Source organism: Anabrus simplex, chromosome 2, assembly GCF_040414725.1.
Source record: "Anabrus simplex isolate iqAnaSimp1 chromosome 2, ASM4041472v1, whole genome shotgun sequence".
Lineage (NCBI taxonomy): Eukaryota > Metazoa > Arthropoda > Insecta > Orthoptera > Tettigoniidae > Anabrus > Anabrus simplex.
In genome coordinates, this window is record NC_090266.1 from 542,137,018 (window position 1) to 542,156,685 (window position 19,668).

Genomic DNA, 19,668 nt, shown 5'->3' on the forward strand with positions numbered 1-19,668 from the left:
CCTGGTTTAATTGGCCTTCATGGAGGACTGATTATAATGGCTGTAACCTTCCTTTTCCTACTTCATTTTCTTCCATTTGTGTAGAAGAGCTACGAGATAGGGGCGGGAATTGTTGAGGATCATTTAAAGCGTAAAACTCATGATTTGTAAACGAATCTGACTGAAGCAATTTGGATAAGTATTTGTTTTCAATACTCATTCATTTCTGTATCTCTTTTTGTTTTTGAAGTTCCGAACATCTCTCGGCCCAAGCCGGGTTGTTGCCTTCACAATAGGCACATTTGAAGGATTCCTGAGAACTGTCTGGGGTACCACGATGTTAGCAACACTTCGCGCCTAGTTCACGTGCTCTGCAATATACAGTCGTATGTCCATATCGTTGACATTTCTTATATAATAAATGAGAAAAACAAAAGCCTCAACTTCAAATACAACATTAAAAGCAGACAGGTGTTTTTTTTTTTTTTAAGGTGTTGACTATGATATGTTACTTTGATACACCTGTAGGGATATATTCTGCTTGGTCATTGCTAACACTTTTCTGCTCAACCTCTGCCGAATCAGTAAGTGAAGAAAGCACGCCTCTAATTACCTGCATTCTATTTACTCTAGAAGACAGTATAAATGCTTTCAAACTTTTCTGCTAAAATTGGATGAGAAAGAAACTCATTAGCTGCTCTCCTGCTGTTAAATTTTACCTGTATTATATGTCTTCCTTTTACGATGAATCTCTTTAATTTCCTTTCAGAGTAAACATGACCTATGTAGCACCATAGGATGTTGGCTACCAATGTTCCCTGTAGCCTGTAGGTTTTCTACACATACTACTACTAATATGTTTTCATTCCTTCCGTGAAGGAGAAGGCGGACCTCTTTAGAGGGTAACACTTTCTCTCACACTGGGAGAATTTTTTATTTATTTTTTTTAATTTATTTTTTTTTTTTTTTAGATTTGTTACGGTGAAGGAAATGCTCAGAGAAGGTGAGGGGGTTGGTGGCCATGGCCTATACTAGGAACTGTCCCAGCAATCGCCTTAATGCAACAGAATTGAAAACCATGGAAAACTATTCTCAGAGCAGCCGATGGTGAAAACGAGCCGTAAGCTCCAGCCCTTTCCCGTCTCAGGAATACAGAGGCATAGAGCCATGGCCACCCGTTCTCTGCTCGGTTGGCCCGTCAGAGTGCAAAGCTGTTGGACCACGGACCAGCCATGACCACTTATGGGCCTAGACTCACTCTGCATCAATCGACACTACACATACTATTATTATTCTGTTGTCATTCCCCTCCCTGAAGGAGAGAAGCGGGCCACCTTCAAGGTTACACCTTCACCCTAGCCGACCCTACACATACAATCAATCAATCAGTCAATCAATTAATCAATCAATCAATCAATCAATCAATTTATTGCTATTTCATTCCCCCTTAACAGGAGTGGACCCTCAGCTACACGAGGAGCTCGTGGGAAGGTGTAGAGACATTTATCTCGATTCTTGTTTCAGGTTGAAGTATGCAAGCTAGTCGTATAGCATGTCTGTCTAGTTTAAGGAGTTCGAGGTATTGGAGGGGATAGGTTGCAATCCAGGAAAGGGAGGCATAGGTTATTACAGGTCGAACAAAAGCTTTATAGGTATTAATAATCTGTGGTGCTCTTAAACCCCAGGTTTGACCGACCAACAATCGTAGAAGGTGAAACCTGCAGCATGCCTTTTGATAAATTATGTTCAAGTGTACATTCCGTTTTAGGTTGTTTTGAAATGTGACACCAAGATAAGTAAGCATACAGGTTTCCATGAGAGGCTGATTGTGTAGTGTGAGGTAAATCTGATCATGGTTTTTTAATATAATAAATTGTGTTTTATTTACATTAATTTTTATTTGCCATAGTTTAAGCCATTCTTCAAGTTTGTCTAGATAGGATCGAAGGCGGGACTGTATGGATTGAAGTGTAGTTCTGAGGGCAAGTATTGCAATATCATCGGCAAATTGGTATAGTCTAAGGGAAGGGGATGGTTGAGGGATATCTATACAGTAAAGGACATACAATATGGGGAATAGAGGACTCCCTTGGGCTACTCTGACTGTGAGAAGAAAGGAATATCATAGAGTATTATGAATTGTAATTTGAGCGGAGTGGGAATGAAGGAAAGGGGCTGCCTGACTGAGGCGGTAAAGACATGCTCAGTTCACCTGGAAGGACATTAGTTTGATTCCCTGCCAGGAAGTCAAAAAATTTAAGAAACAAGATTTCCACTTCCAGATGTGCACATGGCCCTGAGGTTCACTCAGCCTACACCAAAAATGAGTACCAGGTTAGTTCCTGGGGGCAAAGGCAGCCAGGCACAGAACCAACCACTCTACCCCATCAAGTGCTGAGGTTACGAATAGTGGAAGCCTTTATCTTCCACCCCTCCAAGGGCCTTCATGGCCTGTACGGAGATGACTTTGCTTTGCTTTTTGGGAATGAAGGAAATTGGCAAGGAAATGGATTATTGTAATAGGAAGTGGCAAATGACGAAGCTTGTAAATAAGTCCCGATATCCAGACCTTATCAGATGATTTTTCAACATCTAAGCTAAACAAGGTTGCATGTTTTCTTGGTTTTAAGTAGGCTGCTTGAGATGCCGAAATGTGAAACGCATGATCATGTGTGGAATACTGTGGTCTTAAACCTGCTTGGGATTGTGATATTAGGTGGAGGGAGTTTAGGTAAGCATATATATGTCGGGCTATGATAGTTTCTGGGATTTTGGATAACACGGGTAAAAGACTTATAGGCAGATAGGAGCTTATTTGGGAGGGTAATGTATTAGGTTTTAAGAATAAAATAATGATAGCATGTCCCCAGTGGGAAGGGAAAAGCCAGTTTTTACAATGGTTCTTTTATCCGCACACTTTATCTTGGTGCATTTACACCCTAGTGCTGAATTGGTCGACCTCGGCAATCTTCGAGATTCATACCGGCAACCTTTGAAACACAAACTATGAATCGCTTAAGTATCGTTGTGCGACATCTGGTGTACACTTTACATACTAGTACTGTTGTTGTTTACACAACAAAGCCAAAGTATAGAATTCATGCTAGGAACAAGATTCGCATCGAGAAATGTTTTATAATGTTATATAATGTGTATGTGACATAGTTGTTGGCTTAAGATGATAACGGTTTAGAAATTTCATATCAATCGATCATATTCTCGATTCAATTCAGATTTCATTTTCATTCAGTTGGCAGCACCAGGCAGCACTATCGATACCGGGACAGCTCCCTCCTTACTCCTCACCCCTGTACACAAATGCACCAAGATAAAGTGTGCGGATAATATATGTAGCACTGAGGAGTTGTAAAAAGGAATGGGGAGCTCCTTTGACATGTCTGTAAGTAATCTGTTCTGGTCCAGGTGCAGTGTTCTTTTTGGTCTTGAGTACATCTTGTATGTCTTGCACTGTAATAGGTTTATATAATGGGTGATGTAATTCATGAACAGGAGGAGGGTTGAAGGTAGGACTAAGGGGTGGTTGTGTTATAACTGAGTATTTGGATATTACATCATGGTCAGGGTGATAGAAATTGGAATCAGTGGAAGGGGAAAACATTTCTTTAAAATAATCAGCAAAAATGTAAGCTTTTGTTTTCGAGTCACTAGGAGCAGATTTATTATGTATTATTGGGTAGGGAGGGTAGGATTTTTACTGCATATTAGTTTTATTTTAGTCCAGTATTCACAGGGGTCAGTTGTGTTAGACAATTCAGTACAAGTGTTAATCCAGGCTTTTCTTTTGATAGCTTTAATAAGTGAAAGGGCATGTCGGAGTGTGGTTCAATGTTCCTGGAGAGTGTTGGGGTCATGGGTTCGAAGATATGCTTTATAGAGTTCATGAGGGTATTTTAGGAGTTTAAGTGCTCGGGGTGGGATGGGGGTTTAGAAGGGTGGGAAGAGTGACAAGGGATGTGAATTTGATCTGCAGTGGTTAAAGTCGATCCATGTTTTTTAATCACTCTGTGTAGTTCGTCTGGCATTGTAGTTAGTTCAGTGTTTCGTAATCTGTTATGGTTTGTCAGTATGCTACCCAATCAGTTTTGTTGTACTGTCGAACAGACGGGGGACGTTGGTAATGTTGGTATTGGTTTGTAATATGTTGGAAATAGTTAGCAGCGCTGGGACGTGATCACTTCCGATAGATGGTAGCATAGTAATGTCATCATTAGTTGCAAAAGTAGGTGAGAAAATAAGAATGTCAGGAATGGTATTAGATATAGGGCGGGTAGGGGAGGAGAAGGGGAAGTCAACCCCCATATGTCATTTAACAGTTGATCATAAGTGTGTGGTTGTTGAACATCAGGTGACGTTATGTTAAACTCAACAGTTTATAATTTTGTGTGGCTATTTCTAGCCAAATGCAGCCCTTGTAAGGCAGACCCTCAGATGAGGGTGGGCGGCATCTGCCATGCATAGTTAACTGCGTGTTATTGTGGTGGAGGATAGTGTTATGTGTGGTGTGTGAGTTGCAGGGATGTTGGGGAAAAAACAAACACCCAGGGCCCGAGCCATTGGAATCAACCAATGAAGGTTAAAATCCCCGACCCGGCTGGGAATCGAACCCGGGACCCTCTGAACCGATGGCCAGTACGCTCACCATTCAGCCAATGAGTCGGACACACAACAATTAAGATATAGGTAGTATATTGAGTATCTATATATTCAACAAATTGTTTGAGTGGGGATGAGCCAGTGGGGTGTAAATAGTGGCTAGTGCTGTGGTTTTATTTCCAACAATTATTTCAATAATTAAATTTCATGCTGATAATTTGGAAGGGGCTGATTATGAATTTTACGTGGAATGGATTTATGAACACTTATGGCCACCCCTCTGCAGCACCTATCGAGATGGTCGGAACGGTAGAACGTGTGATCTTTGATTTGTGGTTTTTGTTCTTTTGTTAGAAAAGTTTCATTAAATATCATGACATCCGGGTTAAGTTGGTCAGTCTGGAGTTTAAGGAGTGGTTGTTTGGCCCTCAGCAAACATACGTTACCATGATATACTTTCAATTTTATAGGAGTGAGGACGGGTTCAAGGGGAAGAATGCGCAATGTATTCTACTCCTGGAATACGTAGCATCAAGATGTGTTTGAAACATCACACTAGCCGCAAGAAGAATTCAAGGAATTATACAGAGTCGTTGGAAAGGGAGAACATTCTGGAGGACCAAGATAATGAACCTCAGAATTTTGTCAGTGGAGGAGAGGGTAGGGGGGAGGAAGAAATTGGCGTGGGTAGGTCAATGCGGGTGATAGGATGAATGGTTTCCGGCAGGGTAGGACTGGGTTCAAGCATGGTCCTACATTTCGCAGAGAAGGTTGTGTGGTTTTCTTTACACGTGTTACACTTGGCATTAGGCCGATTTGAACAAATAGCAGAGGCATGAAAGCTGCTGCAGGTAGCACATACCTGATCCCTAAAGGAAGGTTGGTTTGAGAGGTGGTCATAACCTTGGCATCGTTCACACCTTTGATGTTGTGGGGGTGACGATCTAAAAGGCTTGACGCAATGGCGTTGGGCGTAGATTAGGGCTCCATCCCGCAGCAGTTGGTCCAGCGTTGCTGTATTCCTGGAAAGGATCCGCATCAGTGATGTTGGGGCATTGGCGTTGCGGATCTGGATGGTCTTAAATATCTCTAGTCCCTGCTGCTGTAGTTGGGCCGCTACTTCATCCTCCGTGTAGCTTCTGTCGACTCCGTAAGCTACCACAGATAAGAAAAGTACTGATCATGTCAAACTTGGGGTGTGGCGTGGTTGCTGGGCAAAGTTCTGAGCCACAGCGTGTTTGCCAAAATTGGCCAGTCCAATGCTACTAACTAAGAAAGAGTAAAATGGTCTAGATGTCTTCAAGTTGTAGCTGTTCTTGCACCTCTGAATTTCAAGATTGTAGTCTTTCTGGACGTTGGGTAGATATCAAGTAATGAAAGTATAGATATCCTTCATGTGGTTCAAGGTGGGATCAAGGTTCTGCAATTTGATTATGTAGAATGAGGCCGGAAGTCATACTGTAGGGCCATTGCATTGCCCTGTCGAACCTGGTTCGCGCTACTTGGGCGTAACTGATCGTTGTTAGCGGCATGTAGCTCGGCGAGCTTTTTCCGGCTGGTAGGTGAAATGGTGGTACTCAGTCCATCCCGACGAGTTCAAGTGGCGTTATTCCACTGGTAGACGGACTTGTGGTGTTAGTAGCGGTGTATACATACTCCCAGATGACAATGAGTTGCCATCTGGGCAGATTGCTCAGCGCTTTCAACCATCTGGGCTGGGTGAACCACAGTCCTCCATTCTCCTCGCCGCCTTGGTGATTTCCTCGTCCATGGCATTATTAGGCGACAGAGGTCATTCGGGAGGTGTAGGTACTTTGCTCGCCATAGCAGAATTTCCCATTTCGATAACTTGAGGTTCGACAGGGCAATGTACTGGAGATAAATTTCGTAACACTACTTGCCATAACTTAGCACTTGAAGAGACTGTGTTGTTGACGAAGACTTCCCGTCTACACATACTACTACTACTAAAATGTTTTCATTCCTCTCCTGAAGGGGGAGGCTGGCATCTTAGATGGTGACGCCATCTCTCAGGACGAGAGATTTGTTCGGTGAAGGAGATTTTTGGAGAAGTTGAGGGGGTTGGCGGCCGTGGCTTATACTAGGAACTGTCCCGGCATCCACCTTAGTGCAGGAGAATGGAAAACTATTCTCAGGACAGCCGACAGTTGGGGCCAGCCATGACGTCCAGGCCGGTCCCGTCTCCCAAATGCAGAGGCATAGAGCCACGGTAAGCCGTGGCCACCTCTCCTCTGCTCGGTTGGCCAGTCAGAGTGCAGAGCTGTTTGACCACGGACCAGCCGTGGCCACTTAAGGGCAGAGAACCACTCTGCAACCACCGACCCTACCCATACTACTACTACTACTACTACTACTACTACTACTACTACTACTACTACTACCGTCAGCTGGGGTTACATTACACGCTTTTCTTGTGTTTTCCTCACTTTCTTTTTTGTGATATGTTGTCAAATTTATTGAAACATGTTTACATATGCTTTAAGGGTTCTTACACAAAAATATAATGTCACAATAAATGCAAACTACCCTAAGACATTTAAAAAAATAAATAAATGGATGTGTAAAGTTACCTCACCCATGGGGATTCTTTATACAGACAAGTACTTATCAAGATATTTGGCTATACAGCCTCACAAGGTGTAACTTTACACATGCCTGGAAATTTTCAATGGAAGATAACACCAATTAGAAATACATTAATTATGTGTCAAATGTTTAATTTTAGGTTTGTAGGAAATAAGAAAGAAAACAATCCTTCTGAAGTGTTTGAAGTAAAAAATCTATTAAACTAAATTTATGCAGCAGTCTAAGGCAGGCATTGTTAACATAAACATCACTTTGATAGAGACTTTATATTTGCATCAATGACTGCAGATGTTCTCTGAATTTCAGAAAAACTCTCCTCAATATTCTAGGCTTGTCAAGCAGTCCCACTATGTCCTGGCAATTGAGAACGGAGACAACTTCAACAGCAGGCCATACAAATGTGTATGATGAGCTACATGTCATCTTTACAAATCAAATTTGCCTCTGATCACAAGACATTACTTTGTTTATTTGCCCAATGAAATGCTTAATTGTCTTCTTAAAGACAAATTTTACCACAACCTATTTGACTATAACACAGTGATTTTCATCTGGTGTTCTAGGAAGTTGAAATGTTTCTAACATTTCTCTATCAGATGAACCACATTCTACCTGATTATGGCCAACATGCATGGACTCCTCTTCTTCACTGGCCACTTGTGTGTCACGTGCAGTAGATGATCCAGGAATACACATTATATCTCTTGCACTGATTGACTTTCCAGGCTAAACCAATATTCTCTTTTCCTTGAGGTACCTTCACCTTGTTTGCAACTATTTTCATGGGAATGTGGAACTTCGATTCAGCTGCACGCAATGACATTACCTTATTTACAGCATTTACTGCAGAGCCAATATCATGCTGAGTGTAATCTGCATACCTGCGAGAACCGGGCTTCCTGAGATATGTTCTTGGCATTTTGCAGGGTGTGAACCTGAAATTAAAGCACGCTGACATGATTACCCTTGTATATGGGAATGATAGAGAAAACTGGCTTAGGCTGTTTTTAATCTGCAACACTCAAATACTCTGGGGTTCAAACATGAAATACCAAACACTGCCTTTTGTGTCAAATAGCCTGTGTAAAGTTACCCCGTCCGAAGGGCAAGTCATGCACTTTCGGTTATTTTCGGCTTCTCTGTGATGTGACTCAACAAAGAAACATTCTGCACATCCAGTTCCCGCCTCCCAAGTCTTTATGGAGCTGGCTTTGTTACAAATTACAACATCTAGTACAACATGACTATGGCATAGAAATGAAAGTTTCTATACAACATAAAATATGTACAGATACTCATGTGCGTTTAGCTGCAGTTATTATCCTGCGGAGTGAAGTAGAAATAACACAAACATGGTTTTCTTAGTAGTAAAGTTCACTATGTCTTTTATAAATAGCCATCGTACTCAAAACTTCCAAAACCGGCACGTACAGCGCTCAAAAGATTTTAGCGCGAAGTGTGTAAAGTTACCCAGCCTATGTAAAGTAACCCCAGTTGACGATACTACTACTAGGGATGGGCGCAATTGAAGTCTGGAATCAAGAGTGTCGACTCCATCGACTCCGAATACCAGGCTTGGTTCGCATGAAGCCTCGCGAATCCAAGTTAACTGTTGCGCATTGCAGGGCCGCACGGTCGCTTCACATGAAGCCTCGCGACTCCAAACTAACTTGACTCTCATTGCGGGGCCACTAGCATGTCAAAGTGCAGAAAATAACATGAAATATCATGCATGTTTCTGCTCCTTTTCTCATTTACCAGTGAACTGGTTTTATGTTCATCATAGATATGTCATTTAAATCCAAATTTTAAGAGTATTGTAGAATGAAGTACGGTATCATCAATGAAGACGACGAGCGTGATGGTGTAGTTGAAATAAAATATGTGTCAAGTCAGGAAGTATCGGCATAGTAGACCACGGGTATTTAATTTCATGTCTTTATTTGTCGTAATCAGTAAACTGATAAACAGATATCAATGGTAAATCATTATGAATTGCGCATGAAAGATGAACAATCTGATATAGGTAAAGCTACTGACATAATCTGAACATTGATGAAACCATCAAAAATAAAAACTCTATGTAGGCTACTCTCCGGATTTTCTTTCTTGTGTACATTATCTATAGGGTATTAATTTTCACTGTGAGTGCGATGTTACCTGGAAAGATTTTCCAGTGAACTGGTTTTATGTTCATCATCAATATGTCATTTAATCCAAATTGGCAACTATTTCAGAGTCAGAATATATTATTACCATTACCAATTAATTTGTTGTAATCTTATACTCTGTCACATTTTTGTTTTATGTAATTTAAATCCAAATTAGTGACTATTTAAGAGTTTTGTCTTCATATTATATTAATTATTGTTATTAACAATAATGGGTACAAAATTGTTGCAATGTTGCACTTTATGCAGGATAAATTATTATTATAAACAATAACTGATAATAAAGTGTTGTCATAGTATACGTAATACGCTCGCTGGTGTTTTGTCATTATGTAATTGAAGTTCATATTGGCGATTACTTAATTCTGTCCCAATACATTATTAATATTATAAACAATAATTGGTGAAACATTTGTTGTAATATTCCATTAGTAAATGGAAGTTGTTTGTATTATGTAGTTCAAATTCACGTTGGTGATTAATGAAGGTTATTCTATCAGAATATATAAGTATTATTATTATTATTATTATTATTATTATTATTATTATTATTATTATTATTATTATTATTATTATTATTATTATTATTATTCACAAAAGACCCTTTACGCGACAGCCTTGGCCTACCAAGTGCCCAGCTCGAAGGCCAGTAGATTATGAGATGACGTGTGGTCAATGCTTGCTGGCTAATAATCATCTAGTATTCATTGTATCACAACGCAGTAGCGGCGACTACAGTGGCAAAGGGGGACAGTCGCCCCTCCCGCCTCCCCCACACTTTGGAGAGAAAACATTACATTTTTATTCCAAGCCGGCTGAAACTAGGAATTATTTTTTAAACAATGTGCAAAATTTTAATTATTAACAAACTTATTACTGTATCGAAAATGCGCACAAAATGTCGTTCGTCGCGGCTAACCGTTTTGTATAGCGCCACAGCAAGTAGTGGAGACGTCGCAAATGCTATGAGGAAGGGTAACAGGGATATATTTTTTGCCAAGGTCGTGGACACTGAGGTATGATTCACCTGCTTGCCGTGTGCATTCGTCAGTCTGGCAGTCTCTTTCATATTGTCTGTTAGTTTCTTAGATGTAGTCAAATACTAAATGACTTTTCTTAATTTTATAATCACGCCGTACTTCTATTTAATTGTAATTACGTGTGTAATATTGTTTCTTTGGTGAAAGTTTTATCGTACCGTATAGTATTGAATCAAAATCTCAAAAAACTATTATTGCCGCACTTAAGTTAGTAAACTGTCAACCTTTACCTCTCTGTCGAAATTCGCTCAAAGAGCATCAGAAACTTACCATTTTGTAGCTTTATTGTTCAGTTTTGATGTGTATAACCCCCTCCCGTTATATCCCTCAACGCGGCTACTTTCGGTTGTCTGTATATTTTTGCCCCTCCCTTCCGCCCGACATGTAATCCCATTCGCCGCTACTGTACATAAGGGAGGAACGTGGAAACTATAATTCCTAGTAGTTCCGAAAACAGTTGTTAGATGACGTTAGTGCATCAGTGGAGTCGACACTGGAGTCGAGAGTGTCCGTTCCAGAGGCAGCAGTCTCGACTCTTCGCGACTCCGTTTGCAACCCATCCCTAACTACTACTACTACTATTAACATTTGTTTCATTCCTCCCCTGAAGGGCGAAGCGGGCCTCTTAGACGGTGACGCCGTCTCTCGGGCCAGGAGATTTGTTACGGTGAAGGAGATGCTCGGAGAAGGTGAGGGGGTTGGCGGTCGTGGTCTATACTAGGACCTGTCCCGGCATTGGCCTTAGTGCAGGAGAATGGAAAACCACGGAAAACCATTCGCAGGACAGCCGACGGTTGGGGCCAGCCATGAGGTCCAGCCCTGTCCCGTCTCCCGCATGCAGAGACGTAGAGCCACGGTAGAGCCGTGGCCACCCCTCCTCTGCTCGGCTGGCCGGTCAGAGTACAGAGCTGTTGGACCACGGACCAGCCTTGGCCACTTGAGGGCCGAGACCCACTCTGCATCTACCGACCCTACACATACTGCTGCTGCTTCGCCCTTCGGGCGGGGCGGTCCCCTGGAGAGTTACCCCGTCTCCCGGGCCGGAGCTGTGTGAAGAAATAGGCGGTGCAATGGGAAGGAGTAAGATGGAAAGACGAAGTGAAGGATTGAGGAAGGTGTAATGTTGGGGCCTCTTGGCTGGAGGGATGGTAGGTGGAGATTTACACAGGAGTGCCGAGAAGGAAGTCGCGAGAAAGGGTGAGGTGGTGTAGTGTGGAAGCGATGTGATAGAGGACAGTTGTGAGGTGTCGAAGATGTTCGAGGTTCCACGGTGGCTGGATGGAGATATTAACAGAGGAAGGAGATGTGCGGACATGGTTTGAACGCTGAAAGGGAGGATGATCAGGTCGGGTGCGGTGACGAGATGTGGGGTGGGGATATCTAGATCGGGGAGGTGAACGAGAAGGTTCGACTGTATGGCGACGGCCGTAGAGGGGTACACCGTTGGAAAAAAAGATGCTAGTTGTTTTACGTCGCACCGACACAGATAGGTCTTACGGCAACGATGGGACAGGAAGGGGTTAGGAGTGGGAAGGAAGCGGCCGTGGCCTTAATTAAGGTACAGCCCCAGCATTTTGCCTGGTGTGAAAATGGGAAACTACAGAAAACCATTTTCAGGACTGCCGACAGTGGAGTTCGAACCTACTATCTCCCGAATACTGGATACTGGCCGGGAAATAAGATGGTCGACGTCTGCTGCACTGGGGAGCTGGAGACGTACTAAATAAGTCGGGCCGTTGTAGTTGAAGATGCGGAACGCCCTCTGGATGGGTATGGCGCGAAGGCGGAGTTGATCTTGACCATCTGCTGCCTGGATGTGTGGGCTTACGCCGCGAACGACGCAACTGAAGACGGCGGTTGTAGCTGACGTTGATGACAGTGATGAGGTTGACTGGCGGCTGCTGCTGGTATGGTGAAAGGTGGTGGTGGGTAACTTGGTTGATGGCGGGCAAGAATTAATGCCAGAATTTTTGACTAAGGTAAAACCGGTAAAACCGAAGTCAGTGGCGGTTTCTGGTATAGCGCAATGGAGCAATGAACCTCCAGTTTATATCAAATTATATTCAACTACTTAATATTCATAACTCCCTTGTCAATCTCGTAGCTCTTGCTTAGCCCATCTATCCGTAATATACTCGTTCTGGCTTTCAATTCATGTGAACTGCGCACGTTCCGTGGCTGGATACTTGTCTGGAATGAACCCCCTTCGAAGGTAGACTGACCTTGTGTTGGGGTATGTGCCTGCCATCTGCTGCCCTTACAGGAATTCAACTACGTAGCAGAAAATAGTGCACATAATTAGCGCTAGTGTTGAAGAGTATCATTACTAGGGCCCGGATTTTTAGGTTTTAAACTATTTTATTTCTTGCTAGTTAACTGCAGTATTTTAACTTACTTATCCATTTCATTACCATTGGAGTAAATTACGCGAACCTTATAAAACCTAAAAATAACTAAATAAGACGTTAAAACCTAAAAAAACTAAATGGGCTGTTCAAGACAGTATTACGTTATTTTGAAATAGAAGTACCAAATATTAATGAAATTGAATGATTTTTTAAAAATAAACATTATGCACGAGTTTTTGAAATGTATTCATGGTTTGGAACTGGAAGTGGTTTGTAAGTATAACTAGTGCGAGCGAAACAACGTGACACGATACTATTCCACTAGGGTACAGCACAAATCAAGAGACAACCCCCTGGCGTTCACTGGCCTGTATCTAGCAGGTACAAGCCCCCCTAACTTGCCAGCTTCAGTGCATCTCTTATTGTGTACGGTCGACTACCGCCAGCTACGGCGCTGTTCACTGTTTAGCTCTATACACATTATTATGCGACAGACTAAAATTAATTTTCCCTATAAATCAATTTATTATTGAAGGCAGTTTAAGAAGCTTACGCATCTCAGAAGTAGCGATGCCTAAAGACAAGTCATCTCGAAGTTGGTTGATTCGCCAGTGGATTGGTAACGATCCGGACTTTACTACAGATGGCAAAATTATATTTTGTCAAGTCTGTTTTATTTTTATTTATTTTTTTACGTCGCACCGACACAGATATGTCTTACGGCGACGATGGGATAGGAAAGGCCTAGGAATTGGAAGGAAGCGGCCGTCCCGTAATTAAGGTACAGCCCCGGCATTTGCCTGGTCTGAAAATGGGAAACCACGGAAAACTATCTGCAGGGCTGCCGACAGTGGGGTTTGAACCAACTATCCCCCGATTACTGGTTACTGGCCGCACTTAAGTGACTGCAGCTATCGAGCTCGGTAATATCCGTTTATGTGAAGCGCTGGTTTCCGCAAACGTGTCGTGGAATACGCTGACCATAGCTTGCACCGTCCGAGATGCTCTTCGCATTCTTTGGCCAAGAGAAAAACAGGATGGCAAGTTTTTTCTTCTTTTGAGTGATAGTGCGGCATATATGATCAAAGCTGGTGAAGTATTGAAGAGTTTCTACCCTATCATGCTGCATGTAACTTTCATAGCCCATGGCTTACACAGATTGGCTGAAGAGGTTAGAAATAATTTTCCATGAGTAAACAGTGTTGTTTCTTCTGTGAGAAAGTTGTTTGTTAAAACTCCTAGCTGCATTCTCACATTCAAGGAAATGTTGCCTCAACCTTCTCTTCCTCCCAAACCCATCATCACTCGTTGAGAGACATGGCTCAATGTAGCCCTATAATATGCCAATCGCTTTGAAGACATTAAAAATTTTATAAATTCATTTGATGTCGATGATGCACTCTGCATAGTGAAGGCTAAAACAGCTTTCACGAACAAGAACGCTGTTTCACTTGCCTTCATTAGGGCACACTTTGCTGATATTCCTGCAGCTATTGAGTCGGTATCGTTGCCATTAAAAAATTCAATAGAAGTTGTGGACTCCATTTCGAAGAAGGAAATACCACGGCCGGTGGGTGAAGCCTATTTACTCAAGCTCACCAAAATTCTACAGTGGAACCCTGGATTTTCAACAATGAACAGTGTGTCTGCAATACAGTACTTCAGGGAGAAGAAATTACTGACGAGGTACATGGGGAGCGAGAGCTATTGCTTCAATGAAGCTTGCTCCAATGACTTGTTGTGTGGAGCGTACAATTTCCTGCTATAAGAATATAATAGAAAAAGTTCTGCTCTGAAAATCCTGGAAATGCATTTAGTTGTACAATGTAACAGCAAGTGAAAACTGTGTTCTGAAAAATGTTTCTTGAATGTATAATATAACTATTTAAATAGCTTATTTAATCCGCCTTGATCAACACACTCATTAAATGAAAGAAAAACTATTTATTAAACCAAACATGTTTCGGGAAATCTCAACCATTCCCTTCCTCAGTGGTAAAAATGCTAAATCTATTAAACAATTTCTTTGCCGGCTGGCATTCGGACTAGTCAATACGGACCATACACAACATTAACCTATCATGGTTAAGTTTATTAACAACGTTTCTTGATGCATTGGAAGGGACAAAAATTCAACGTACATGAACCATTTATTGTATTTGCGCATAAATATTCTTTGTTATTTTTAATTTCAGTTGGTATTATGTGTTTGAAGTGCTTTCATTAAGCCATTCTGTCCCATATTTTGAAATGAGTGGTATAGTTTTGTACTAGAGAGGCGTGAAGGTTACAATAAATTTGAATGAATAGTATAACTTTAGTAATGATTGAAATGATCATTAAAAACTATTTCAGGAGGATAAAACTAAAGAAAACTATTTGAGCTATTAAGAAAACTAAAACGTGGGTTTTAAGAACCTAAAAATCCGGGCCCTAATCATTACTGCCAGCAGCCACATTAAACTGCCAAATTCCAATTGATGTATTTTCCCAAATTTTGCCTTCTTTGGAATAATTACTTTTTGGAGAGAAAATTAACTTAAAAATCACCGATGCAAAGAGTAGCGGGAATGTAATACCAAAGAAAACGCTAATTGCCTAGCCACAGTAGTTCTTAAAATTAAGTTACCAACATTGCGAACATACATCCCTAAAGTTTATTCTGTTTTTCAAGAGTGATGCTGGTGTTTACAACAGTTTGCAATAGTTATCATAATTCGTAATATTATTGTACGCTGTGCAAGCGTGTGAGTGTTTTTCTGCACTGTTGTGCCGTTCAGAAACTTAATTTTTAGGACATAAATAAGTCACAATATTTTCTCCGTGTGTATTTTTGTGCACTGTAGTTGCGTTCATAATTTTTGTTCCCGGGAAAGGTAAGGAGCTACATAATGAGTTTGAACAGTGATGTGATACTTAAGAAGACAAACTTTTCTTCTCTCTCTCTCTCTCTCTCCTGAGCGTAAACTTAAGATTAAGATTAAGGACCGGACGCCCAATGCCTGATCTTGATATAACGAGGCATCCTAAAAGGAAAAGTAATGAAATCGTGCGTAAATTCAGAATGGATTTATACCGTATAAAAGAATCGAATGGATCTGTGGGTGCGAAATTACTGACATGTTGATTTGTTTTCCTTTTTTATGATTCATGAGTGATGAAAGCGAAGGGACTTGGACCAAAGTCGGAGTGGTAGATATAGGATATCTGTCCAAAAAATAATAATAAAGAAACACAGAAGTTCTAAATCTCATATGCTTGCCCAGTTACAATTCGATCTCCTGGGAAGACACGATAACCGTAAGTAATTTGACTGTGCTTACAGGCAGTCTGTGGAAAGAGACAACGACCAAGTATGGAAAATTTGTTATGTGCTGTATAAAGTATGTGGCGCGTTCGAGATGGCATTGCGCGGGCATGACGAAACAAGTGAATCGAATCCTGGCACATTTCGAGGCCTCGTCAATTTTAATTCTGAAATTGACGTTGCATTAAGAGACCGTTTGTCCAAAGCTACTGTTTTCAAAGGCACCTCGAAAGACATTCAGAATGATTTGCTTTCGTGCATGTATGAAATCTGAGTCGTGAGAAAACAAAATCACCACAGCGCACTTCATTTCGGTAATCGCAGATGAGACCACCGATATATCAACTAGAGCACAATTTGTTATCATTCTTCCCAACGGTAAGCCAGTTGAAAGATTCTGGGGTTTCCTCTATCCTCTAGTCATGATGCTAAGACAATAGCAGAGTGTTTAAAATTTTCTTTGAGCGAAGTTGTGGATAATAGAGTTAAGTTGATTTCATAAGGTTACGATGGAGCAAATGTAATGATTGGTCACCATTCAGGGTGCAAGTTCTCATCAGGGAAGATTTTAGGCATGCACATTATGTGCACCGTTATGCCCATTCTCTGAACTTAGTCATGGCACAGGAGACAGGGGGGAGAGGAGATATTGAGGGGGGGGATATTTCCTTCTGTTGAACCCCCAGTGACAAAAGTCACGCGCCGCCACTGACCGAAGTTCAAATTGAAATCCCTTAAATAGGAAAGAATGTGAAGTTTGGAGAATAATGAAGCTTGTTGTATTATGGAGAAGATAATATTAATTTAGATATATTTGATACTGTCATGATTAGTGAGCCTTGGTAAATGCAAAATGTAGTTAATTATCATTATTCAATATACACTTTGTGCACTTTGCCAACACAGAAAGTGAGCACGCTGAAAATTCCTAAGTCTAACTGTGCAGTGGCGTGCATTGCCACATGAAACCGTGATGCTGTGGTTTATAGATCGATATTCAGGAGCAATGAAACATTTCTCATATCGTACTTGTCATCATAACTGGAGAATCTACGAGTGTGTGAAGCAATTACATAGCACCGTTTCCTGTTAACCGCCTTAAATACGAACGAGGTGGGAGGTGGAAGGTAGAAAGCAGACTGTGTTATTCGTGCCTGTTCGTAAAGCACCGTAGCCCAGTGGGTATGGACTCAGGCCTGCAGTAGGAAGGTTGTCGGTGCGGATAATCTTGTGAGGCGCTTTATTTTTGTTTCACTCCGCCAGCAGCGGATGCAGGATGATCCCACCGCGTTTATGCCACACAGGTAGGTCATTATACCAGTAACTATAACTCACAATGCATGAGCGAGTAGTTGCTCTTGTTGAACATGGAAATCTGACTGCAGCATGGCTGGACGATGCCACAGTATCCCACACAATACGGCGACGCGTTGGATAGGAACTTTTGAGATTCGGGAGACGTTAGCCGATGTGCTGGCTGGGGGTGGTGGCAGGTCTCGAATCGGGAACTGGACGATCACTTGATCGCTGAGGCCCATTGGACCACGTGCATGAATGTTGTGCATTTAAGCAAGGCCACGCTTTTTTCTCCGACAGCTGCGGACGGCCTTGAGACGCCTGAATGAGGCGGGGTTACAGTCTCGTGGATCGGCTAAGAAACAAAAGCTCACTGATTATAATCATAGGGTTCACCGCCTTGAGTTTACTGATGACAATATTGTACGTGATTGGTCGAGTGTTATATTCTCCGACGACAGAATGTTTTCCACGACGAAAGATAGGCCTGTGCGCATCTTTCAGCCTTTCGGCACTCGACACAATCCAGCAAATGTGGCGCTCTGGCAGTATATTTGTTGCATGCTTGGGTCGGATGAGCTCTCTTGGGAGAGGAATATAGAACAAAATCGGGCAACAACTCACCGCCGGGCAATATCTGCATATTTGTTTAATAATATAGTCCCTTCCATACGGATGCTCCATCCTGCCGGTGTTACAATATTTCTACAGGACTTGCCTCCGATCTACATGCCCCAGTTATTTCAAGAATGTTTCTTAACGCAATGTCAGATCGAGCTTTTCGACTGTGCTCATTGTGGGGAGACATGAATCATATAGAAAACGTGTGGGCCGAGACAAAGAAATAATAGTGGAAACCTGGTCCGATCTTGCGTCAAATGCGAACGATGCTCTCTGGGATGTTACAAGTGTGCCCTGGGATGGGGTGGGGTGAGAGGTGACGACAATACGTTTCCTTTCGCCCTAATCGATTCCATGGCTACACACCCGGAGGAGGTCGTTCAGAATGACGATGCTTGGTCCTCTTCGTGGTCCTCTTACTGATACGACCACCAAGGGCCCTTTTCTGGGCCACAGATAAGCCAAATCACCATCAGTGGCGTGATGAAACAGAGGAAGTTACGTGAAACGCCATATAATTAAATATAGGAATAAAAATAAAATATGTTAACCTTCTGTGAATCAAACTTGACACCAGAGGTGAGCGGCATAACTCACGATATAGCACGCACAGCTACGGGCTCGGCTGACAGAGCCTGAAACTTCGTATACGACCGCCGGACAAAATATAGTGTATACTTCTGACATTACGACTAATGTGTTCATTGGACGGATATATCATGTCCCAGGCCGAGAGGCATAACAAGCCACGTCCCGTGGCCATGTAAGGACTATGAAATAGAAGGTAACTTGGCAAAAGTATGTTGCATGACCTATCCTCCCATTTGTACGTGATGTGGGAAACCATGTCTTCCAGTGGACTTAAACTTTCTCACTCGGCAAGTGTACATCCTTTGCTTTGTGCCCATACTATTGTATAATAAGTAAAAATTTTGGTTTATTCTTTACAGGATTCAACATTGTGCCTCACATTGATGCTCATTATCAGGTTCAGATTTGATGCAGCAGTATGAAGACTAATTCATACTTTCTTACTTCGGTATAAATGTTATCTTAAGCCAACCCCCACACAAGTCTTATGGCTTAAAGTACGTGGAAACTTTATCTCCTTTACATCACTTAATATAATAATGTATTATCATTTTCGATTTATTGCATAACTTTGTTAAAATACTGTACGGAGTTCATTATAGACTTATTGTATATTTTCCTTTTCAGTGGAGAGTAGCTTGATCTATTATTCAGGTGCATTTAGTTATAATAGTAAAGAAATAATTTATTTTCACTAATTATCAAACAACAATTAACTTAAGACTGTTATATTTTAGCAAATATTAGTTTTAATGCTAACGTATTTGACGATACCATTGTATTTATTTTTCTTGTATTTTAAAATAGACATTATTTTTGTCTTGATAAAGTTAGGATACTTTGTGAAATATTGAGATGACGTTCAAATAAAGTGTTGATTACCGAATTCAATGGACTGTGTGCTTTTCAAACAGATTATTCTTCCCACTCAACCATTAAAACATCCTTTTGGTGTTTACCCATTAATGACCAAATTACCCCCGGTTGCATGGCTCACTTTGGAAGTGATTTACATGAGAATAGCGTAGGTGAGAATAAGCGATCAAATTTTGTGCATAAGATGACTCGTAAGAATTAATATTTAATTTTAATTA

General features: G+C 41.5%; 1 protein-coding gene across 1 annotated transcript in view; it reads left to right on the plus strand.

The window, feature by feature from the left end:
• LOC136863591 (probable RNA-binding protein 46) overlaps positions 1-19,274 on the plus strand; it is a 290,814-nt gene extending 271,540 nt beyond the window's left edge. The window contains exon 8 of the mRNA XM_067139969.2: positions 18,934-19,274. Within this exon, the coding sequence (XP_066996070.2) occupies positions 18,934-18,983 (50 nt within the window). The 3' untranslated portion in view covers positions 18,984-19,274. The remainder of the gene's footprint in view (positions 1-18,933) is intronic.
• Positions 19,275-19,668: the final 394 nt, after the last annotated feature.